Source organism: Ahaetulla prasina, chromosome 4, assembly GCF_028640845.1.
Source record: "Ahaetulla prasina isolate Xishuangbanna chromosome 4, ASM2864084v1, whole genome shotgun sequence".
Lineage (NCBI taxonomy): Eukaryota > Metazoa > Chordata > Lepidosauria > Squamata > Colubridae > Ahaetulla > Ahaetulla prasina.
Window position 1 is genome coordinate 19234565 of NC_080542.1, and position 26176 is coordinate 19260740.

The 26176-nt window shown below is 43.2% G+C and overlaps 1 protein-coding gene across 1 annotated transcript in view; it reads right to left on the reverse strand.

The window, feature by feature from the left end:
- STX1B (syntaxin 1B) overlaps positions 1-26176 on the reverse strand; it is an 84127-nt gene that overhangs the window by 52194 nt on the left and 5757 nt on the right. The window contains exons 2-3 of the mRNA XM_058182574.1: positions 25756-25770; positions 17570-17652 (exon numbers count right to left, since the gene is read on the reverse strand). Coding sequence (XP_058038557.1) covers positions 17570-17652; positions 25756-25770 — 98 coding nt within the window. The remainder of the gene's footprint in view (positions 1-17569; positions 17653-25755; positions 25771-26176) is intronic.

The following is a 26176-nucleotide window of genomic DNA, read 5'->3' on the forward strand; positions in this document are numbered from 1 at the left end:
ACTTTGGTGGCCCAGATTTCTGGACTTATAATGGACAATTCAAATCATTTTTGCAGGATATTTGCCCTGCCCCTTTCCTCTTGTTTTCTTCTAAATCCAACAATGGATTGTTGGCCATGGTCACGAGTTGCAAAATCTGGAGCAAAAGATCTCTCAAACAAGAAAAACACTGCATGTAGCTGCTCAAGTGACATTTGTTTTAAGTTGTCTGGCAGAAAAAGGCATGGATACATTCTGTAGATTTAACCACATGGACAATGGGTTTCATACTCTTCCACCCTCTCTCTCTGGGGAGCCCTGCTTCAAGGGGAGGTACTAGGGATCTATAATAAGGATCCCAGGCACCAAATTACAATTCCCGGGTTCTGTGTGTGAGCGCAAACATCTGTATGTATGGAGGAAGAAATTGGAAGTGCTAAGACAATTAGTTGCTAATTAATGAATTAGACTTAATAGTGTTTAGATAGCATGCTCTTTATTTAAATCCATATCCCTATCAAGCAATCTATCCGCATCGTATCAGCATCTGAAGATAAATGGATATGCCTCAAAATTATGCTTAATTTCTTTTCAACTCTAACTTGATCTGGAAGTAACAATCCCAGCCATCAGGACAGATACACAAAGGGCAGCAACAGCCACTCAGAGAGATGAGTGACACACTGGGTGTGCCTTCTTTCGCTCCGTTTCACATTTCTTGGGGTTCGTTCCCCACTCCTGCCCTCCATTCTCACAACTATAGCCACGTGGTCTAACATAGCTGGGCTCAGATTGTATACCTTCTGTGTTTATTAGAATTTCAGAGAACAAACTTGCAGCTCAGACACAGCAACGGTTATTCTGCAGAAAAGTTGCCGGTTCAACCCCTGTGGCTATCGATTAGAAACTTGTCCTAGACAACAAAAGGCCTACGACAACCTTGGGAGAGAGAGCTCAATAATCTGACTTGATATATAAAATATCTCTGTCTGTGGTTGCTCTCGGTTCCAGTTCATTAATTTTTAGGCTGCAGGAAACATTTTCGGAAAACCAAGGGCAAGGGTTATGATAGCTTATTACATTAGGTCACCCCATTTCCCTGTTATCTCAAGAAACAGATTAGAAACAGGTCCTTCTGCAAAAACCAAGATTCTTCAAAATATGCAAGGTAGGAAAGACCGTTTTATATAATTCTGCCTCTCTAGCTAGCTCTATTGTCCAGAGCATACAGTGGCTAAGCTATCATGGTTATATAAAATCTATCTGCTTCTACAGCATAACAGCTACAGCTCAGACAGCCAACTAAAATATCTCTTCCCACCACACACCCCCAACATAGGCAGACAGCCCCTGAGCATGGGTTCCCTTTCCAGATTTGACCATGTATGGCACATTTGCACATCTGCTGATTTATCTCTGCCCTCAACAACCCCACACACAAAATTCAAAATTCTCTTTTGGAGCATCTTAATTCTAAATACATCTCGACATCCTCCAATCCGAGATGAGACGGGTGCCCAAGAGTAAGCTCAGCTCAGACACCTTAGGACGGTGACAATGAGGGTGCCACGGGGAAGGTCTCCACCTCACATCCTTGCTCAGTGTCCGTTCCTTTCAAACAGCCTGGCAAAGGGGAACTTCCCACCGAGGCAATTTCAAGATTTTAATCAACGGAGCAAAGAGACTGCTGTGCAGGGTTGGCGGGTGGGAGAAGATTCACACCGAAGGTCAAGCTTTCCCCAGGCAAAATAAAACAATTGTGCTTTAAGAACATTTGTTCCGCATATTATTTTTGAACCTAATTGGAGTTGAGAAAATTTGTTCCAGGAAAGGCAGGGGAGGTGAATGGGTGTGACGGGAGGACGTATATTGTAAACCAGGGCTAGAAAAGATTAATGTCCAAGATTACAGAGGCAAGGATTTTTTTTTTTTTGCAACAAGTCCCTAAAATGCCAGGAGGGTGGGGTTATTGAGGAAAAATGGCAGCGAACAGACTTTTAAACGTAAGGCATTTACTTTATACTTTATACCTGGAGTGTGCAATCTTGGCAGACTTGTGGACTTTGGCTGGGGAATTTTGGGAGTCCAAGAGTCTTAAAATTGCCAAGGTTGCACACCCTGCTTTCGACTATCACAACCCATGCATAATTACGAGATGAGGTTCTCTGGCCAGATTGTTGATGGTAGCTTCCCCCACCCCCCATATACTGTATCACAAAATACCACTTCCTGCCTCACATTGTTGTGCACAGAAACTAGGCAATATCTAGAGCACTGGTGTCCAAACTTGGCAACTTTAAAACTTGTGGACTTCAACTCCCAGAATTCCTCAGCCAGCAAAGCAAGTCTTAAAGCTGCCAAATTTGGACACCCCTGATCTAGAAAATTCCATACAACAAGCGGGCTGCTGTTCCCATCTATGAAGGAATCCTGTGGGACCCAGAAGCCTGCACCTGCCCTCTGGAGCAACACTGTCCTTGAAATCCAGGGAGCCCCAATCCTGCCGTCCTTCCAACACCTAACTCATTTCTCGGACTCCATGCCAGGATTTTACCTCTGCCTATGATTGCATATTGAGTAGGATGTATTGACTTGGCTGTGTTAATTTGTTGTTTTAATTTATCCCTCACCTCCCTCCCAACAGGCCATTTTTATTCTTGTTGGAATTGTTTGCAATAATGTTTTTAATCCTTGTGAGGCTCCCCAAGTCACAGTATTAAAATGGAAGTTGCCAATAAATAAACAAACAAGTTCTTAATAGAAAGATTGAAGCACAGGGTGTGGGTTTTTTTGGGGAGGGGGGGAAAGTAAGGACATTTATCTATTCTTTCCCTCCCTCTTTCTTCCTTTCTTTCAAATATATAATATTCATTTTAAGTGCCTATGCCTCCTTCATAAGGATGGGAAGGAGGTGCAGAAACAGAGGGGCAATTATATCTGAAATGCCACCATGGGTGCCTTCGCTCTTCTAATTTCCTCCATCGAACAACAGCCAAAGCTTCGTTTCTTTTTTTAAAAAAGGTATTTTATTTTTAAGAGAGTGGGGAGTGAGAAGTAATCCTACACACCCAGCCTCTCTCTTTGGAATTGAAGAAACCAGCTTGGAAGGACTAGCCGTCAAAGCCAGGAAACCATAATGTGGAACAATGTTATCCACTAAAATGGGAGTGGGGGCGCGATGGAAGGTGGCAGTGTATATACCCCGTTCTTTTCTTAAAATGTTGTTGGACTTGAGGCTGCCAACATTGCTGGAGGATGGAAAGATGCCACCTTAAAAGGATCTAAAAAGATAGTGGAGGGACTCCGGGGATGAGAGAAAGAAAGAAAGAAAGAAGCAAAAGTAACCTCCTACCAATGGCTTTGGCAAGGAGCTATGCAAGCCAAGGTTTCCACGAAAGAGCATGTTCAATTGCACCACCTGCATAAATTATGCAAATGTCCTTCATTGCATAATTTATTCAGCTAGCCAAGAGTCCATGCCAGGTGTCCACGTCTGTTGTTTGAGCTTCTTTACTTCTATCGCCCATCTCTCTGGCGGTGGCTCCTTGTTCACCACCAAACAGTAGATGTGTTGGTGATGCTAAATGACCTCACTGAAAGAGCAGGGTTAATTCACCTGGCTTGCTTTTTTTTTTGTAATAAATAAATAAATCAGCAAGCTGAAAAACTATGCTACTGAAACTCAATGGCATAAATGAACAGCGGGTCACAGGGCCCTGAGATCTATTAAAAAGGGGTTTGGGGCATCAATGGGTTGACCAGGCCTGGAATAAAAGATGTTCAGCTTCCCAAAAGATAAAAAGAGTAAAAAAAAACCCACCTCAGATTAAAAACTACAATGCAACTTTAATTTAGCATTACAATTTATCACCCTTTGCTCAGACACACAATTTCTCTGATAGTTGGCAGGTCCATATTCATTCCTTAGTTTGGAGTCACTACCTTTCCTGAGTACAACATGGCCCTATATGGAGTTTACACTCAGCTGCACTAGTACCATGACACATTACATTTGCTTACAAAGCACACTGCCATTATCTGAGCGCCTGAATCAAGTTTGGAAGAATTTGTTGTGGTCCCCCGGCGACCTGCGGAGCTGGCAGCAGAGTTGGACAGTGAGGAGGCTGGGGAGGAACATGGACTAGTCCTGGAGTCTGGGGACGGCTCAGACGAGGGGTCTGCGTCAGAGGTAGAGAGGGGGCCAGAGCCATCTGGGAGTTATGTGCTACCTCCGGAGCCTCCAGAGTCAGACATCAGCAAGGCAGAGGAACAGGGGGAGCCTGTTCCTAGTGTGCGCATGCACAGAGCTGCCAGAAGTCAAGAACAGTTAAGACAAAAGCGACAACTCGGGAGTAGAGCTTGGAGATGACTGGACCTTCCCATAAGACATAAAGGAGGAGCAAAGTCAATTACCCCAGTACCTGGATGAATCTGTCTATCTAGACCCGTTCCAGTCCGGCTTCCGGCCCGGTTATAGCACGGAGACGGCTTTGGTCGCGTTGGTTGATGATCTCTGGAGGGCCAGGGATAGGGGTTTTTCCTCTGCCCTGGTCCTATTAGACCTCTCAGCGGCTTTTGATACCATCGACCATGGTATCCTGCTGCACCGGTTGGAGGGATTGGGAGTGGGAGGCACCGTTTATCGGTGGTTCTCCTCCTATCTCTCCGACCGGTCGCAGACGGTGTTGACAGGGGGGCAGAGGTCGTCCCCGAGGTACCTCACTTGTGGGGTGCCACAGGGGTCGATTCTCTCGCCCCTTCTGTTCAACATCTATATGAAGCCGCTGGGTGAGATCATCAGTGGCTTTGGGGTGAGATATCATCTGTACGCTGATGATACTCAGTTGTACTTCTCCACCCCGGGCCACCCCAATGAAGCTATCGACGTGCTGTCCCGGTGCCTGGAAGCCGTGCGGGTCTGGATGGGGAGAAACAGGCTCAAACTCAATCCCTCCAAGACGGAGTGGCTGTGGATGCCGGCACCTCGGTACAGTCAGCTGCAGCCACAGCTGGCTGTTGGGGGCGAGTTATTGGCCCCGATGGAAAGGGTCCGCAACTTGGGCGTCCTCCTGGATGGACGGCTGTCTTTCGAAGATCATTTGACGGCCGTCTCCAGGAGAGCTTTTTACCAGGTTCGCCTGGTTCGCCAGTTGCGCCCCTTTCTAGACCGGGGTGCCCTATGCACGGTCACTCACGCGCTCGTTACATCTCGCTTGGATTACTGCAATGCTCTCTACATGGGGCTCCCCTTGAAGAGCATCCGGAGGCTTCAGTTGGTTCAGAACGCAGCTGTGCGGGTAATAGAGGGAGCCCCTCGTGGCGCCCACGTGACACCTCTCCTGCGCAGACTGCACTGGCTACCTGTGGCCTCTCGGGTGCGCTTCAAGGTTTTGGTGACCCTCTTCAAAGCGCTCCATGGCATAGGGCCGGGTTACTTATGGGACCGCCTGCTGCCACCGACTACCTCCCACTGACCCGTACGCTCTCACAGGGAGGGACTCCTCAGGGTGCCGTCCGCCAGGCAATGCCGACTGGCGACACCCAGGGGAAGGGCCTTCTCTGTGGGAGCTCCCACCCTCTGGAATGAGCTCCCCCCAGGATTACGTCAACTTCCTGACCTCCGAACCTTCCGCCGCGAGCTTAAGACACATCTATTTATCCGTGCAGGGCTGGCCTAGGGTTTGATTTTTATAAATTTAATTTTAATGGGGTTTTGTATTTTAACTATAGTTTTAAATTTGGCCTAATGGAATAAGTTTTTTAAATGTGGTTTTAACATGTTTTTATATTATATTTATGTTTTATATTATATTTATGTTTTATATTATATTTATGTTTTATAAGGCTGTAAACCACCCTGAGTCCTTCGGGAGATAGGGCGGTATAAAAGTTTGAATAAATAAATAAATAAATAAATAAATAAATAAAGGCATGTGACCCTTTGTAGGAAGCAACTTTGTTCATTCTGGTCAGTTTAAATTCTGAAGCTCCGTTTTGACTCTGTCCTCCGTGGGGCCTGCAAACCTAATTGCCAACACAAACCTAATTGCCAATTAGGTCTTTGGCAGCGTGTCAAGGGAGATAAAGGTGGGTGCTTATCAGCCTTATCCCAAGGACTGTGAGACTTCTGTCCGACTCTTTACAAACTATTTGTGATTCATTATGGGCTGTGAATGAACAGAATTCACAGCTGTGGAAATTAAAAGAGGTTATTTTGGACTAATCGTGTGCTTTTTACCGCCTTAGGAAGCCTAGGTCAGAACAGAATTGTTGACATGGAATTAAAAAGACAGAGGGCTAGAGAGACCGGAAGGATGTTTTCTGAAGGGCTAGAAAGTTCATTTGGCAAATGGAAAATAATAATAATTCTAAGATTGGCCACCAGTGTGTTACTGCAAAACCAGAGAGGGCTGAAGCATAACATAAACAACTGAACACAACCCCTAGCATGGTAGATATTATTCATTTTTAGTATGCATTTGTTAGTCTTTCAGGGATCACTAAGCTTTTATTGCTTTCCCATGAGCAGGAATTCAGGCGACGTTCAGACATTCACATAAATAGGGAAAGATGACAGTGAATCACACATTTTCTTTTTTTAAAAAAAATGCTTCCAGATAATACTGGAAGCTCCGGTTAAAATTATACCTCCCCCTGGAAAAGCTTCACTGCTTCATAGTTAAGCAAATCTCATGATAATCCGAAGGGGTTGCTGAACCGAGATTTTGAAATGTATTTACAAAGGCAGTGGGTTTATTAACAGAGGAGATAACTCCTGAGAGAGAGAAAAAATATCAGTGTCCATGAGCAAAGATTGGCTTGTTCTAGGTACAACCAAACACTGTTGCATGCATTTAGGTAGAGTGAAAGAAAGAAAATAGAGCTATAAATAGCCATAACCATGAGACTGCTACTTCTCCCCCAAATAACTTTCTTCTTGCCCTTATTTGGATCGCATCCTTGCTTATATTCTTCATTTCTGGTAGGTCATGAGCTTTTGGCATTTGCAAAAATATGCACACGTCTGTGAAGCAAAAACACTTTTCCCTTACAGAGGACTGGAGGCAACTATTAAACCTTAAGGCAGCCCTCTTAAGATATACTCTGAGACCAAGGCTTCCAACCAGTGGGGTCAATGGCTGCGTGGATGAAAGATTAGATTGTGTTAGGTTGTGGCATTCTGCTTTAAGGACAAAGGATCAAAAGCCAAGAGGTTTTCCAAAACAATGCCAGAGATGGAATTCGGTATGTTACCAAGGATGACAGTAAAGTCACGGCGACAATGTGACATTGGCCTACAGAAGCCGCCTTAGATCAGTGGCACAAGAGACATAGGACTTCCTAGCAGATTCACGTGCAATAAATCTGGCTTTCAGTCAAAGAATTCTTCCTGGGTGGGGTGGGGAATTTTTCTTTGCTTGGTTTACAGTTTGACAAAGACCTGGTGACAATGCTCCTCCTGAAGGATCCTGCCATTTCTCAAGCAGGGATGGCCAGATGGCGAGCTGCAGGCAACATCCCCCTGCTCTCCAATCACCCTGGTAACTCTTCCCAGATTTTTCAGCCAACAATGATCAAACATTTGTGCACTATTGCACGAAAGGCACATGATGCAGCAATCTTGCTGAAGCCAAGTGATTCAAAAATCGGATCAAACACCTAGACGATTAGCAGCCAAAGGTCTGCAGATGCAGCCTAACTTTCACCCTGGGCAACAGGTGAGCTATAAAGGCTGGGAATTCCTTCTGGAGAAGCTGCATTTAACAGAATCTGGGCTATACCACTGAACCTCTCCCCCCACTCGCCCCAGCTGTTTCTCTCCCTCCCCCCAAACAGCCGTTTTGCAGGATCGGAAGCAAATGACTCTTTCCCTTTTAACTAGCCAAATTCTGAAAGTGCAAGTCTTGAATCGGGCACTGTCTATACCAAAAGGAATTGTTTTTTTAGCATAACTAAGATAACTGTCCACTTCAGAACAGCACTGAAGGATTCCCGCAAACACACTAGTTTGTCCTTGCCCTGCCCCGCCTTGCACCAATTCTGGCTTAAATAAACATTTGGTGGTAACAAAAGTGTTAAAATCAGATGTCGATCCTATCAGAAATGAGACCCCTCAGTTGTGTTTTTTTTTGTTTTTTTTTAGTACAGGTAACCCTCAATTTACAACAGTTGGTTTTTAGTCCCAGATCAGATCATCTGATCCCCTTTTGCAACCTTTGACAAGCAAAATCAGTGGGGAAATTCGATTCACTTAACAACTGGGTTCTAAGTTATCAACTGCAGGGATTCACTGAATGACTGAGGCAAGAAAGGTTGTAAAATGGGGCAAAATTCACTTAACAAATGTCTCACTTAACAGCAGAAATGTTGGACTCAATCATGGTCGTAAGTCAAGGACTGCCTCCATTGGTTTTTCCCACAGGACAAACTCTTCCTGCGCTTTTTTATTTTATTTTTGCTAACTAAGTTGCCTCCCTCCAATTCTTATTTTACATTTCTCATACTACCATTCCATCATCTTGGTTTCTATCTAGTATTCTACTAGATATTCATTGGTTAGCCTGTTGACCAAAAAAAAAAAAACATGGCTCATAGACCAAAGTCAGCTTCTTCCATTTTCCAAGACAGGTCCATTAAGATGAGAAACATCACTCCATTTTAACTAAAAACTGTTTTAAAATCACAGCTGATCCCTAAAGTGGCTTTTCAGAACAAGTTAACATCTCAGAAAGTTTTCCCCACAAACGATAGTTATGTTAAGCACATTTCGCATGATGATGAATACAAATATTTCCAGGCTTCTACCCATAACTATGGCAAAAGAAAAAAAGAAAAAGAAAGGGAGGTATGAGAGCACAAAGTTCATAGGTTGATTCTCCTAATGTTGAATTATAATCTATAATGTCACAACCAAACAGCCCAGGAATAGTTAGCTTAATCTCAGGAAAGCCACTGGGCTAGCAATCACCTATAGTGAATAAAAATTCCATTTGCAGGTAGTCGGCGACTTACAATAATTCATTTAGTGACCATTCAAAGTTACAATGACACTGGAAAAAATGACTTATGACCATTTTTCACACTTACGACCTTTGTAGCATCCCCACGATTAAATTCAAACATGTGGCAACTGACTCATACTTACGACCGCTGCTGTGTCCCAAGGTCACGGGACCCCCTTTTGCGACCTTCTGACGAGCAAAATCAATGGGGAAGCCAGATTCACTGAACAACTGTGTTGCTAACTTATCAACTGCAGGGATTCACTTAACTACTGTGGCAAGAACGGTCATAAAATGGGGCAAAACTCACTTAACAAATGTCTCATTTAACCACATAAATTTTGGGGCCCATCGTGGTCATAAATCGAGGGCTACTTGTATTCATTAAGTGTTAAATTTGTACCCTATGACTATCATTAAGTGTTGTAAGTGTTGTACCTTGATGAAGGCATCTTTTCTTTTATGTACACTGAGAGCATATGCACCAAGACAAATTCCTTATATATCCAATAACACTTGGCCAATAAAAATTCTACTCTACTCTACTCTACTCTACTCTGTTCTGTTCTGTTCTGTTCTGTTCTATTCTATTCTATTCATTTTATAAACACATAAGCACTTGGGATTTCAGGCTAGGAGTATTTCTCAAATTGCTAATAAATTGTATTTTCATGGGGGAATCTAGGAAGTGACATTCACTGAGGTGGTAATGCATTTTGTGAAATGCATTGCAAAGTTCTGATGGATAAAGAGAACCGAACAAGTTTTAATTGGGGAGGGGGCTTCTGAGGCCTACAAGCCGGGCAGATATGCTTTTCTTCTTAGCTTCTTTCAGCCTAGACTCTTCATCCCTGAAGAATTAGGAAAATGTCCCATAATAAGGAAACAGAAAACTTTGTAACATTCTCACCTGTAGGTTTTCTCTTTCTTTCTTTTCTTTTTTGTTTGTACAATCTCCCTCTTCGTACCAGTAACAAGATTCTTGATGCAGCAATCTTTGATCAGACATTTTGATTTGCTTTCCCTACCCAGTGAGAAAAATACGTAACCTCAACAGGTAGCCCTTCATCTCCTGTCTTCATACAGCCCATCCTGTGGCCACAGTTAGAGAAATCATTCCATCAGGCATATCCCTAGGACATCCTGAATTACCTTTTAAAGCAGCTGGATCTTCGTTATTTCCCCTCTTCAAAGAAACTCAGAATTGGAGCAAGCCTACCGTTGTTCCCTTAGAAAAGCCTGTTTCACTAATTGGATTTCAATCTACCTTAAACACATGGAGGGTTTTTGTTTTGTTTTGTTTTTTGCAATACAATCTTAATGCATTTATTTAGGGTTAACAAGGCAAACTCTGAAAGGGTGTAATGATAGGAGTTGTCAGGTAAGCTTGGGTCCAGATATATCTCTATTGTCCTTTCTCCCCCACCTCCCCTGGTGTGTATTTTTAAACTGCTCTACACATGGCACACAGTATGAACATAGTTACCTCCTAAAGTATGCATTTCTGTATTCTTTTATGAAAAAGGAACTGACCCACCAGAGAACTATGCTACCTGACTGATCCTAAACTACCTATCTGTCTAGGACCTGCAGGTAAGCTTCTTGCTCTTAAAAATGCAGTCTGAACAAAATTCTCCAGTTCCTCTACTCTCGAGGAATGACTGATGATGGGCTTATTTTGAATTACTGCATTTCGGATCTAAGTTACAGACGTTTCATTAAAATGTCCGTCTCGTGCTTGGAGTGATGGATGGACCGCAAGAACGAAGGAGACAAAGAGTGTGTCTTGCTATTTCCCCATCTTAATGGTGTGTTACCATATTTTATATAGTAATGATCACTGCTTCCAAGACACCCATGGTCCATCCACAATTTATCTGTTATATTTAAAAATTAAATACTTATTTTACCCACAATTTATTTTCCAAAGCATCAGGAGGCAAGAAAAGAAACAATGGATGGAAACTAATCAAGGAGAGAAGCAATTAAGGAGAAACTCCCTAACAGTGAGGACAATTTACCAGTGGAACAGCTTGCCTTTAGAAGTTGTGGGTGCTCCATCGCTGGAGGTTTTAAGAAGAGACTGGACAACCACCTATGTGAAATGGTACAGGGTCTGCTGCTTGAGCAGGGGCTTGGACTAGAACAGCGGTTCTCAACCTGTGGGTCGGGACCCCGTTGGGGGTCGAATGACGATTTGCCAGGGGTCACCTAAGACCATCGGAAATATGGGAAGTATATTTGCAAGTTAAAGAATCGCGCTCCAATGGTTGACTTCACAAGCCAGCTGCAGGCTCTTCAAATCGTTAGCCGAATTCTGCTTCAGGCGTGATCAATTAAAAAAGAGAGAAATCTTTGCTCTGATGTCTCCCTCTCAAGTCAGCTGCAATCACTCCCAATTGCTAGCCTAATCTGGCTTCAGGTACGATAAACTTAATAGGGGAGAAATCTCCGCTTTAATGCCTCCTTCCTCAAGGCAATCGCAAGCAGTTCAGATCGCTAGCCAATATGGCTTCAGGCGCAATAAATTCAAAACGAAAATAATTTTATGGTTGGGGGTCGCCACATCGTGGGGAATTGTATTAAAGGGGTCGCCACATCATAGGGAATTGTATTAAAGGGGTCACAGCATTATAAAGGTTGAGAACCACTGGACTAGAAGATCTTGAAAATTCCTTCCAGCTTTATTCTGAGTGATATGAAACTCTTGGTCAACTAGAGAGATGGCTTCCTTGTTTTGGGTGCCACTATCTTTTATTCCATACCAATCTCTTCTTGCTTTCTCTTGTCATACTTACGGCTCTTTCAAGCTACTTATTCTAAATGTTTGGAACCATTAGGAATGATATAAAACAGAACAGACAGGAGGGACCTGGACTGCTCATCACCAGCTGCAGTTGGTGGCCAACTAAGTCAGATGCCATTCGTACCTGATTGCATCCAAAGTACCGGTATATCATATTGCTTTAAAAAAAAGAAAAAGTCTACCACCATATTAGTGGCTAGAAGTGGCTAGATGAGCCCATATATCCTCTTTCTAAATCTGTCTGTTTGGTCCTAAGCTCAGTTCTCATTCTTAGGTCTGTTCCTTAAGGCCTCAAGCTTCTTTTCTTTGTGTCCAAGAAAATACTTCCTTTAACCTCCAAGATCTTGCCCCGAGCATCCCTGTCAGTTGAGGTTTGGAAGGTGCTGAGAACACAGTCTTGCTGGCAGTCCCATCAACTTTGGGGCCTCATGAGAAATCTCACATGCACTTCTGACAGTTGCAAGGCAAAACCCCTACCCTCATTTGTTAGTTTGATCTAAAAGTATCATCATATATCTGTATTTATTACAGATGCTGGGATAGCAGCGTTATTGTTGTTGTTTTATTGAGCCTGAGATGTTTATATTTGGACCGTTGCTGTGAGCGAGGAGCTTTCTCAGCCACAAAAGGAGAATGGTATGCCTCAAAAATGACAATAAAACTCCAGAGACAACCATTTACGAAGAAAAGAAAAACACACACATGGCACATGTCATTTGACTTCAACTCCACCTTAGCCCACCTGTCTTCTTCTCACGCCCTTCAGATTCTTCTCCATCGCCCAAGCCCATCCAGTTGGCCTCCTTCTTCCACACTGCCTTCTCTGTGAGCTTTGTGCCACATCAGACACAACACCCCACCCTCAAGTCTTTCCTGAAGACCCTCAAAAAAAACAAAAACACCACCTCATCTTGTTCTCCACCTGCCACCTGATTCTCCCCCATATCACAGCCTTGCTCCTCACATTTCAGGTCCCAAATGTGGTCGTCTCAGGTGTGTTCATTCAAGGATGATGGTGCACCTTGGGGAGAAGTTTTCATGAACCTTGTTGGACCTTAACAAATAGTTTTGGACCCATAAATAGCTTGGGCCCAGAGAACTGCATGTGGTGTTCTGTTCCGTTGGCCTCAAGTGGATCAGTGGCAGAGAAAGTCACTTCTGGGGTTGCTGGAGGGTGGGAAGGGAGAGCAGGGCCACGTCTGACCCACTGCAAGTACACCTATGAAAATAGACCTGTGGCTGCCCCATTCCTGTGGATTTACTTTTCCTAAGAGACATAACAGAACCCAAAGCTGAGAGTCTTTAAGAAGCATTTAAGAGATCTTGTTTTGCTACTTTCTGGTACAGCAACAAAGCAGACAAGGAAAATAAAAAATTTTTTAAAAATCAAGTTAGATTTTACAGGCCGGGGTCCTTTTAGGAAAAAGAGAACTTTGCAGACCCAGCTAATTTCTTCTGTTTGGAACATTATCATCTTGTGAGGATCCGAAAAGCAGAGGGGAAAAAAGAACAACTAGGAAGCCTGCAAGCACTTCTCTGGAGTCTCAAAATATTCAGACTTCTACAAACTCAAAACTCTCTGACTGGTTGGGGTGGGGGCTAGGGATCTCCCACCACCACCACCACTTCCAATGCCCCGTGCCCCACCGCCACAAGATCTGGGGAGGTTGCATCCTCTTGTTTGCCACTTTGAGCAACCTCTCTCCCACTCCCCATGTCTCCTGTCTGTGTATTTTGGCATACTTTCTCTCCCACTGCATTTGACTGCCAACACTATTAACACGAAGTGTTGGAGGGTGGTGGTGGGGTGAGTGGAAGGGACACACGGACACACACACACACACACACACACACACACACACACACGAGCCTTTGGCTCCTGCAGTAAAACCCATCTTCTCCATCATCACCTCCCCACTGCACAACGCACAATGCACCAACGATAAAGCAAATCTCCTATTTCCTCTCGGCTAACCAGAAGGGACCTATTCTTCACTGGCTGGCAAAGGCAGAGAGAGATGTATTTGAGGGATGTGGGGGGGGGGGAAGGGAAGAGGGGAGGGCAGCTTTTCTCTTCCTCTTCTAGCTACCCACAGCCGATGTGAAGTGGGGCATGTGCCCCATCGCCCCACAGAAGAGCATCCACCGCTCCACAAAGAGATTCCTAGAACTGGAGCCCTTTACAGGCACATCAACATTTTTTTTTTTGTAATCTAAACAGAATAAACGAGCGGAATAAAGGAGAGGGAGGGGCCGTACATAAGATATGTGTGTATGTGTGTGTCTCCACTCTCCACGCACACATACACCCATTAGTCACCGGGATTCTTGTATTGTTGCAGCATCTGCCCTGAATTCTCCTTTCTTTTCTTTTCTTTTCTTTTTTTCTTTACCCCCCATTGTTTAAACAAGACACAAGAAATGCGGGTGGGAAAGTGTGCTCTCTCTCTCTCTTTCCTGCCTCTGCAGAACACAAAAGCATGTGGCATGGTGATTATTAAACATCTCTTTCGGTGCCTGTCTGCCTGTTCTCCTATGGATGTGTGCGCCTCCCTCTTCTTCACTCATGAGATTAGCACAAATTTAGAGTGGGGAGTGGGGGAAGGGGAGAGTAAAAAAGGGGAACAAAGTGGAGGAAAGATTTTGACCCATCTGTGTGGGTAAGGGGGTAAAAATATTATGCCACAGAAGTTGCAGCTGAATTGTTTCTCAATTCAATCCCCCCCATCCCTCTCCCCCTCCCTCCCTCACTTTTTCAAACCTTAACTCAGTGGGACGACCCACTCAGTCTGCAAAGATTTCCCTTACTCCCCAAACACAAAACAAAATAATGCTCAAACTATTTGGAAGAGGCTTTACCTTCCTACCTTTACCTTTTTTTTGGAAATAGGTAGATTTTTAAAAGCAAAGAAGCACTAATGGAGGAGAAAATATACGAGAACCTAAATTTCCTGCAAACAGATCTGCAGAGATGATTAAAAACGTAGATTCTCTCTTCTTCGCACGCATTCCCCCAGACAAAAAAAAAAGCACATATTCTTTCAAAGCACAAAAGAAAAGGAAAGAAAAAGAAAAAACCTAGAGACAGTTAAACTGAGCTTAAAGAGATCAGAATATATCATTACCAAAAATATCTCAATTTGGGGTGCAGCAGATGATGGGGAGTTTCTTTTAGTGTTCAGGGGTGGGGAACAGAGCAAATGAAAGGACAGATTCAGCTGTTTTCTTTTTTCAAATCTCTAGCCATCTCAGTGGGAGATCAAATGAAGAGAGTGGATTCTTCTCAATCACCCCTGATCACAACCTTCCCTTTCCTTTTCTCCTCTCCTTCTTTCCTTTCCTCTTTTCCTCCCCTTTCCTTTCCTTTTCTTTCCGCCTTTCCTTTCCTCCTCTTTTTTTTCTTTTCTTTCTTTTCCTTCCCTTCCCTTCCCTTCCTTCCCTTCCCTTCCCTTTCCTTAACTCTCAGGTTGTGTTACTTTAAAACCCAATGTCTTAGAGGAATCACTCTATCTGCTCCCTCACTGCTGGAGGCAGAAGAGAGAATCAAGCCAACCAATTTGCTAGCTATCTTCTTCTGCCTTAAATGCAAGCTGCAATCCTCTCGCAGCCAACCTGAAAATAGGTGATCGGATGGTGGGAGGAAGCAGGCTAAGGCAGCGGGAGGGTGGGGGGTGTTCACGTAGACGAGGTTGGTCTCATACTCTGAGGGCAGGGCTGTCCTTTCTGATGTATCAATGAGCCCTCCGGCCACACTAGTCGGAAAATGGCACTTGGAGAGACCAGGATGGAGACCAGCCACTTCGAAAGAGTCTCTTCCAAGAAGCTCACCTATCGCTGCCAATTGGATTCAACCTTCAGCCTGGGGGGGAGGTGGAGGAGGTGGAGATCAGTCTTCTCCCCAGCAAGATGATGGGGGCAGGATGGGGGGCGAAGAGAGAGAAAGTTATTTTCCTCCACAGACTTCCTCAGGGGGGAGAAGGGTTTCTTGTTTCTCTTCCACCACCACCCCTCCTCTTGGGGAGGAAGGAGAGAGAGAGACACATGGCATGACCTATAAAAAAAAATTAGCTGTATACCCTTGTGCTGCCTCCCCCCCCAACCCTCCCCCCCCCACAAGACATTTATAGGTTTGAAGTGGCAGTTTTTTTTAAAAAGAGGTACTTTCGCCCCTCTGACTTTTGAGAAAAGAAATCAGATCTGCAGAAAGAGGCAGCTGGAGATGTTTTCTGGAGGATCTCTCTATATATATATGTATATATACAAGGATCCACGTTCTTCCCTTTGGAGATCTCCTTTCTGCAGAAATGCCACCCGCTATCTTCCCTTTGCTGCCTACAAGATGATGCCCCCCCTCCTGGCTCCCCAGGCCGTGTCTTCCCCTCCCCTCCCCCCTCTGCTGGAAATCTGTCTTCACCCACAGATGCCAAGCAGACTTCTGCCTCTGTTGAACTCTCTGGAGCATTCATTTCTCCTTCCCTTCACAATAGTGGCACCGAGTGGTCCCTTCTCCCGAAAATCCTCAACTCTTAGGGAAGGTTCAATGGGAGGATTCCTTTTGGGCATTGGGGGAGGGGTTGAGACATCTCTTGGAAGCTGTTACTAGCAACCCCCCCCCATTTTCCATCTTGGTACGGGGAGGAGAGGGGGGGAGATAAGAGCCAGAAACCCCCCCCTCCCACTAGGCATGAGGTAGAGGGGAAAAAATGGAATTGCATCTTACACTTCTCAACTCCTGAGTGCGGTCCTTCATTGCGATTCCTGTGGGTGGTCAGTGGGCTCTTCTTTCCCCCCCGCGCTCCCTGTGGCACGGCAGGCAGACAGACAGACACAGGCGGTGGGGAAGGACCCCTCTTCTTTGAGGTGGAGGGGGAGAAGGGAGAGGGGAGGGTTGCTGGGGCTTGCAGTGATGGATAAACTTCGCTTCCCGGCTCAGCCAAGCTGGGAAAGGAACGGTGCTCTTAAGGATGAAGAAAGGTTGGTGCTGATGCAGCAAGGCAGGGTGGGAGAATGCAGGAAAGAGAGAGAGGGAGAGAGGGAGAGAGAGAGAGAAAAGGAAGGGAGGGGGAGCAGAGCCGAGAGGCTGAGCATGCTCCCTCCCACTCAAGGGGCTATGGGAGTTGTAGTCTTATCACAGAAGTGAGGGGGGAAGGCATGGTAAGCTGGGTTTGCTTTGCTTTCTCTCACGATTTCAAGAACCACCTCACCCTCCCTGTACTTTGTTTTGGAGAAGATTTTCTAAATGGTTTCACCCAAATTGACACTGTCCATTAATTTCCAGGTTGCAGAACCGATTTGGGTGAGAAATCCCTTTGAGTCCCCACAGAGAATCAAGTAATTAACCGATATCTATAAATATTAGTAGGAGGGGAAGAAGAAGCAGCAACAATATTGGTTACTCTCACTTTAACCATTTTCAAAAAGTACAAAGACTCAGGGGCAACTAATGCGAATCCCACTCCCCAGAAAGTTGTAATTAAAATACATTATTTGAGTCCAAGATGTTATGGCAGCTTTGAAAATAAACCTGCAAGCTTCTAGTCCACACACACACACCAAAAAAACACGCTTGATAGAAGAGAAGCGACGTTTTCTCTTGTTCTTCCACAAAGTGACTGATTCTGATGCATATGATTCCTGACCACTGTGGACAAAACCTTTGGGGAAAGTACGATTTTACAGAATGGGTCATGACCCATTCAAAATTTTGAGTATAGAACCAGGGAAGGGAGGGCTTGCTAACACGCTATAAATCGGCACAGAATAACCAGAAATGTAATCCTACCTCTCTATGATGACTTGGTAAGTCCACACTTGGAATATTGCATCCAGTTTTGGTCCCCACAATATAAAAAAGATGTTGAGACTCTAGGAAGTGCAGAGAAGAGAAATGAAGATGATTAGGGAACTGGAGGTTAAAATATATGATGAACGGTTGCAGGACCTGGATACTGTATATCTAGTTTGATGAAAAGAAGAATGGCATGATAGCAGTGTTCCAATATCTCAGGGGCTGCCACAAAGAAGAAAGAATCAACCTATTCTCCAAAGCACAAAAAGGCAGGACAAGAAGCAATGGGTGGAAACTAATCAAGGAGAGAACTAAGAAGAAATGTCTTGACAGCTAGAACAATTAATCTGTGGAACCACTTGCCTCCAGAAGTCGTAGGTGCTCCAACACTGGAAGTTTTTAAGAAGAGATTGGACAACTGTTTGTATGAAATGGTATAGGGTTTCCTGCCTGAGCAGGGGGTTGGGCTAGAAGACTTCGCAGATCACTTCCAACTCTGCTATTCTGTTATACTACACATGCTCATGCTTACTTGTGCTCCTTTCAACCACAAGGAAAAAGTAAGTAGCTACTTGGTGTTCCTAAAGCCAATTTGGATACAAGGAAGTAATCATGAATATTTTCTTACACTTTTGCTTTGGTAGGCCAGCTAGAGCCATTTCTCTATCAAAATAGTTTAGCCACAGGTTAGATCATAGCAACCTCATTGCTCAACTACACTATACGATTTGCTCTATGCCAGACCTGGGCATTTTACAATCCTTGGGCTATATCTGGACCTTTGGCTGTCCCTATGTGGCCTGCACCTTCACAGCCCTATTGGTTTGGCCCTCCATTAACAGTTCCAGGTTCCCATGTGGCCCCTTGGGGGCCACAGGAGAATTGCCTACTTCTGTTCTATGCTCTTATTCATCAACTGGAAACAATCACTGTTTTGAAATTCATTACTGTATAACAACCTTGCTAAAAGTGTTGTTTTTCCCCTAATTTCTACCAGGTTAAATTTATGACTGTAATATATTAATATGGCTTCAGCCAGTGGTGGTATTCAGCCGGTTCTATCCGATTCAGGTGAACTGGTAGCGACAGCTGCAGGAGGCTCCGCCTACCCACCCACTCTTGCAGAGGTGCACATGCGCTCACATTTGCGAACCAGTAGTGAAGGTGAGTGAATACCATCTCTGGCTTCAATCATTCTGAGGTTGGACACCAGGTCAGGAACAGATTATCATCGAGAAAGTCTATGTGGTCCCTAAAAGCTGCCCCCAACTTGGTAGCATATAACCAACCAACCAACCAACCAACCAACCAACCAACCAGAAAGAAGGATTTTCCTTCAGTTGCAGCCATTAGAATTTTATTCTTCTTCTAAAACTTGTATTGTATCAAACTTTGTACATTTAAGAGGCACCCAGAAAACAGTTTTATTGATGTTGGCATTGGATACTTATAGCAGACATATACCTTGTATATTTTAATATAGACAAAGGTACTTGCTTTATATATTTAATTATGGTTCAAACTATCATTCAAACCCAATAAGCAGTACACAAATACTTTCCAGTAATTAATAAGCAACTTGCAAGCAGAGAATGGAAATGCAAATATCTTATCATAGCCGAGTTTAACTGTTGTTTTGTGTCCAAAGAACTGCAGAAAGTTTTCCCCTGCCTGGTACATATCGATTGCGGGGTTCTTGCTGGTTGAACAATACGGTATTCAGATCTCCACCTCACTAATAAAACTTGCTTATTAATCCATCGCTACAGGTAATTCTTGACTTACAACACTTCACGTAGTGACCATTCAAAGTTACAACAGCACTGAAAACTCAGGACAGCCACTGGGCTGGCAGTCATCTAGGGTGAATAAAATTCCATTTAAGTGTCACATATAGGTAGTCTTCGACTTACAACAGTCCATTTAATGACGGTTCAAAGTTACAACGGCACTGAAAAAAGTGACTTATGACCGTTTTTCACACTTAAGACCTTTGTAGCATTCTCCATGATCGTATGATCAAAATTCAGACACTTGGCAACTGGTTCATACTTATGTGTCCCAAGGTCATGTGATCCCATTTTGCAAACTTCTGATGAGGCAAAATCAATGGGGAAGCCAGATTCATTTAACAACCTGGTTACTAACTTAACACAACTATTCACTCCACAACTGTGGCCAGAAAGGTTGTAACGTGGGCCAAACTCACTTAACAAATGTCTCACTTAACAAAACAGAAATTTTGTGTTGTGGCTGTAAGTCAAGGACTACCTGCAGTCCGGCTCATTTTAAGGCACTATGGAAGTTTGTGGTGAGAAGGAATCAGAAGAAAGATGGATGGGGAAATAGAAATGATGAAAGAAATGTGCGGAGAGAAAAGGGAGATGGGGTGGCTTGCCTCCTTCTTCCATCTCCATCTCAAAATGCACAGCAAAATTGTAAGTTTGGGACCGGCATAAAGTGGCAGAAATGCAAAAATTAAGTACAGGTAGTTCTTGACTTACAACAGTTGGTTTAGTGACTAAAGAACAAGAAAATTAAGAATTTGCTTGGAATTAAGGAAAAACTTCCTAACAGTGAGGACAATGAAACAGTGGGACATCTTGCCTTCAGAAGTTGTGGGTGCTTCATCCCTGGATGTTTTTAAGAGAACTGGACAGTCACTTGTCTGAGATTGTATAGGTTCTCCTGCTTGAGCAGGGGGTCGGACTACAAGACCTCCAAGGTCCCTTCCAACTCTGTTATCCTGTCCTGTCCTGTCCTGTCCTGTCCTGTCCTGTCCTGTCCTGTCCTGTCCTATCCTAGCCTAGCCCAGCCCAGCCCAGCCCATTCCTAAAAAAGTGAGTTATAACTTTTTTTCACACTTGCGACTGTTTCAGCATCCCTGTGGTCACATGATCAAAACTCAGACAGCTGGGCTTCTGACAGGCAAAGCCAGGTTCACTTAACAACCAGATTACTAATTTAACAACTGCAATGATTCACTCAACAAACATGGCAAGAAAAAGTCGTGAAATGGGACAAAACTCACTTAACAAATGTCTCACTTAGCAACATAAATTTTGGGCTCAATTGTGGGTCATAAATTGAGGTCTACCTGTACTCTTGCTTCAGTGGAGGACTGAGTGCCTTTTTAAAGGTGTTTTTTTTTTTTTAATGACTTCCCTGTCAAAAACGTTCATCAAACCAAACCAAAGGCTTCAGGGTTTCAGGGTGTAAATCCTCCAGGCTTTATTAGTTCTCTGTCTGCAGGGCAGAGATGAAATCCAACTGGTTCTATCCGGCTCGGGAGAACCGGTAGTGGCAGCTGCGGGAGGCTCCACCCAGCCACGCGGATGTCATGGTGATCGCTTTTTTATGATATTTTAAGCCTCTGCGCATGCGCAGAAGGCTTTGTGCGTGCGCAAACGACAGCGCGTGTGAGTAGAGCGAGCGCACGTGTGGCACATGCACATCGGTGAACTGATAGGGAAGGTAAGTAAATTTCACCCCTGCTGCGGGATATTTTATACCTGGAGACAGAACGGATATCGCCTTTTCTCAATCCAGAATGTTTCAAATTTCAATTTGTGGGAATCTCAACTTCTCTAGGAATTGTGAAAGTTGAAAGCAACTGGCAATGCCAGATTTGGGGGGGGGCGGTGGGAGGAGGGGGAGACAGATTCTGAAGTGCTGCATCTTGGCTCTATCCTTACCTCATCTTCCTGCAGAACATTTACAATGATGGTTTTGCCTGTCACTGGGAACGCATCTCGGCTGCCTATAGTAACACCGTGTCCTTTCCACTGAGTCATATAGGGAACCCGAGGGGTAGTCGAGGCCAAAGGATATTCAGGCCAACCAGAGCAAGTTTCACTAGCACACCAGTAGACTTGTATCCCTGGGTACGTGCAGCTGTGTGCATGGTTGCTCAATTATGTTCTGTTTGAGGAGATCTATCCTGCTTATAGACAGATCACCGCTGCATGAAGGAATGCAGCACTGCCCCCTGCTGGCCGAAAGAATAATCTCAGCCCACTGGGGCTATTACGCAAGCAAGTTTGGAAATTACTTTTGAAGAAAATTCAACGGGGGTCCACGTCTGGGAATACATGGGAGAACGGTGCAAAGGGTTGGAGTGGGGTGGGGAGGGAAGGGAAAGGCCAGAAAATTGATGGCGGAAAGGTTTTAATCAATCGTGTGTCCTTGCTTTTAAAAAAGCAGTTGGTAAGAAAATTGAGATCACTGATAAGTAGAATTCTTTGGCAGGAGAAGCTAATGGAAAAAAGAGTCTCAGAGTAGGTGGGAGTTAAAGCTAAGACATTATTTATGACACTTCTGGTGAGAAACAAAAATGAAAACAGAAGCCAGCATTGGCCTGGGTTTCATCTAGAATACTGCACCGAGTTCTGGATAGCACACTAAGCAATTCAGATAGTGGAACAGATTCAAAGAATAGCAATGGGGTTGATCCAAAGGTTAGAAACATAGGACAGACTGAAGGAAGTGGGTGCTTTTCGTTTTAGGATGAATAAATTGATGGATGGCAGCAATCTTCAAAAATATTTCACAATGGAAAAAAACCAACAACATTTATTCTTCATCGTTCCAAATTGCAGGCCATAGAATATTTCTATGTTTAAAGGAGGTATAGTCTGACTGAAAACTAGGAAAAAAGAAAAAAAAATCTTCTTAACAACTAAAAGCAATTTTAGAGAAGAAGCAGTTAGGGAAAAGATGGATCCCCTTCACTTGATATGTTTAAATGGAAAATAGTAGCTCCCACCTCTATAATATTAAATATAAAACCAAGCCAGAAATACATTTTTTTTAAAAAAACCATGTTGATTGGAAAGAGCAGTACTCCCAAATCTATTTAGAAGCAAAACTCACCACCAACAAACAGCCTTTAACAAATTGGTGCCTTCCCGTTGTTTTGGAATTCAGTTCATAGGAACTTCAACTACTGGTAGTCCTCGACTTATAATCACAATTGAGCCTGACATTTCTGTTGCTAAGTGAGACATTCGTTAAGTGAGCTTTGCCTTATTTTACAGCTTTTCTTGACACATTTGTTAAGTGGATCATCACAGTTGTTAAATTAATAATATGGTTTTTAAGTGAATCTAGTTTCCCCATTGACTTTGCTTGTCAGAAGGTTGCAAAAGGGGATCATATGACCTCAGGACATTACAATGGTCAGTTGCCAAGCGTCTGAATTTTGATCACATGATCATGAATATGCCACAAAGGTTGTATCTGTGAAAAATGGTCGTAAATCTCTAATTTTTAAAGGGGTGTTGTAACTTGTGACTTTCTGACAAGCAAACTCAAGGGGAAAGCCAGCTGCGCAAAGCGCATGCGCAGAAGGCCGGGCACAGGTGCGTGTGCAAAACAAGCATGTGAATGGTGAACCAGTGGTAACAATATGTGAAATCCACCTCTGAGGACACCCCCACCCCCGCAGATGCTGCAACCATTGTAAATACATGGCTGGTTACCAAACATCCAAATTTTGATCACATGACGTAGGGATGCTGCAATGGTCACAAGTGCAAAGATCGGTCATAAGTCACTTTTTTCAGTGACATTTTAACTCTGAACATCACCAAATGAATGGTTATAATTTGAGGACTATTTGTAGTTAATTCAGCCAGATGGAAAGCTTGTTTTAGGACTGAGGATTTTTTTACCAGCTTTGGAAGGACATAAAACTTGTATAAAAGAGGTGGTTTTCCTTTTGGATAAGAGATTGGATTCTGTGACGGCATTTTGACCCCAACGTAGCAGTAGTTCAAAATAGGAGATAGGATGCAAAAATAAAATAACTGCACACTATGGTTTAAAAAAAAAGGCCCATTTGTTAGGTGGGGAAATGTTCAAATGTCTTGGGTAGGAAAAAATCTTGGCATGTTTCCAGACTTCTGGCACAAATTCACTAACTTAGCACATTATGGTGACCTTTTTTTCTTCATATAAGAAAGTGAATTCTTAGCCAAAAATGATCCAATGCATAAGAGCAAATTTGCATAAAGGAAATGTGCATAAATCAAGGGAACTGTATCTGATACTCATTTTTATTCTGCTTTTCAGTTCCTTATAAAATCGGATTGATGTATCTTTTAAGGATTCTAACACTGCAGTACATCTGAGGCCCATCCAAGCCATACTGTTTATTTAATATGGTTTTACAATCCAGTTTGAGAATTGCATCAGAATTATTCTAAAGGTCTGAAATTATTCTCTCCTGAAACAAATGTATCCCTCCCAAATTTAACTGCTCACTCATAATGACCAAGCCCACTGAGCAATCAAGAAACAAACTCTGGGATTCAGAGGTGGGTTTCAGGAAGTTCTGACCAGTTCTGGAGAACCAGTAGCAGAAATTTTGAGTAGTTTGGAGAACCGGTAGTAAAAATTCTGACTGGCCTCACCCCATCTATTCTCTGCCTCCGGAGTCCCAGCTGATCGGGAGGGAATGGCGATTTTACAGTATCCTTCCCCTGCCACGGCCAACAAGCCACGGCCAACAAGCCATGCTTTGCCCAACAAGCCACGCCCACAGAACCAGTAGTAAAAAAAATTGAAACCCACCACTGCTGGGATTCCTACTAAGGTTCCAATATTTGTCTGAAATGGTACCAGGTTTCCTGTCGAAGCAGGGGGTTGGACTAGAAGACTTCCAAAGTTCCTTCCAACTCTGTTATTCTATTCTATTCTATTCTATTCTATTCTATTCTATTCTATTCTATTCTATTCTATTCTATTCTATTCTATTCCAACCCACTAGGAAAATTGCCCATAATTATTTGCTTACTATTCCACATAGTTAGAAACACCAGCATCTACCTTTTACCAAGTCCCTCCACTGGTCTACGAAGCTTATTCTTCGCAACCCTAACCCTAACAGCTAAACAATGTCGGCTGGCGACCTCTAGGGGGAGGGCCTTCTCTGTGGGGGCCCCTACCCTCTGGAACGAGCTCCCTCTGGGGCTTCGTCAACTCCCCGATCTCAGGTCCTTCCGCCGCGAGCTGAAGACGTTGCTGTTTCGAAGAGCAGGACTAGCTTGAACGTAGTTTTTAAATTGGGATTTTTAAAAAAGGGGTTTAATTGAAGTTTTAAATTTGTATTTAAAAGTTTTAGGGCATCAATTGAATTTAACTGTCTATTTTAGCTGTTTATATGTATTATATGTTTTCTGTTGTTTTTTGGCTGTGAACCGGCCTGAGTCTTTCGGGAGATGGGCGGTATACAAATAATAATAATAATAATAATAATAATAATAATAATAATAATAATAATAATAATAATAATAATAATAATAATAATAACCCTGATTAGAAACAGATCTTCAGAATCTGGGGCTTAATTCAAAACCATCTGCATGTGTGATGGGAGCAGAAGAAGGTCTCTTTGGATATCTAAACGTTGAATCATGGCAACTGGACCAAACTTTGTTAATCCAAGACTTTTCATTGCTCATTTAAGCAACTTCTTCTAATTAATTAATTAATTTTGCTCTGACTGATGAAGTTGCTTGGATGAGCAATGAAAGGCATCTTGGAAAAACAAAATTTGGTCCAGTTGGCCATGATTCAATCTTCATATACCTTTGGCCTGGATGATGGAATCTTCATTGATATGTCTGTTTGGGTAATATTTTCAGTAACAAGGAGTATATTTGATGAATGTTTCTAGTTTTCTTTGAATAAGAAGCAGATTCTTCACGTGGAATGTGAAATTATGGTTTAGGGCAGCTGAGAATGAGAGTTGTACAGAAAGTTGAACTCCAAAACTCATTACAATATGGGACACACACTTTGGATATTCAGTTAGTCTTAAAAAACATCATGCTAAGAATATTATGGGATAATGTGAACTGTTACATGGAACATATAGAGTTATTGGGCCTGCTCACTAGATTCTGGATGAGTTATGGTAGCCAATGAAAAACACAATCAAAACTCAATACGTTAGAACTGTATATCAAGTGATTTCTCCTTTTTCTAAGGGTCTTCCCAACATTTATCTGTGAGAGACCTATCTTTTTACTTATGCATAAATAAAATATACTAATCTGCCATTCCAGCTCTGATGCTATTTTGGCAAGGGGGACATCAGGCTAAGAACCTTACCACGGTTTATGGCTTACGTGTAAGGAAGGTAATCCCTCATGGAATGATGGCTTTTTTTCTTTTACCTTTTACAGGTGAACCTCCTTGTTTTTACTTTGCTTTCTTTCCGATCTTTATTGCTTGGATTTCTTCTCCTTTCTGCAGATTTCCAATTCAGGATTCTTTCTAATAAGGGCATGCAGAGCTGTAATTTAAAACAAAAATAATCTACTAAAAAAGTAACATCCACAATGAAAACTAAGTTTTGTATGTCCTCCAAGTTGTGAGGACAAGCAGGTACAACCACCCTGAGACACCTTTGCAAGCAAATGTACAGAGGTTCTTCAACCAGGACCTTCAAAGGCCCATCCTCTATACGTGTTTCACTTGGAGAGTTTATGTTTTCTCCTGGAATATTGCATTAATTTCCAGTTTAATTGTATAGCCCTGGAACTTCTGAGTAGTCTCCTGTCCAGATTTGACACTGCTTAACGAAAGAAAAATTAG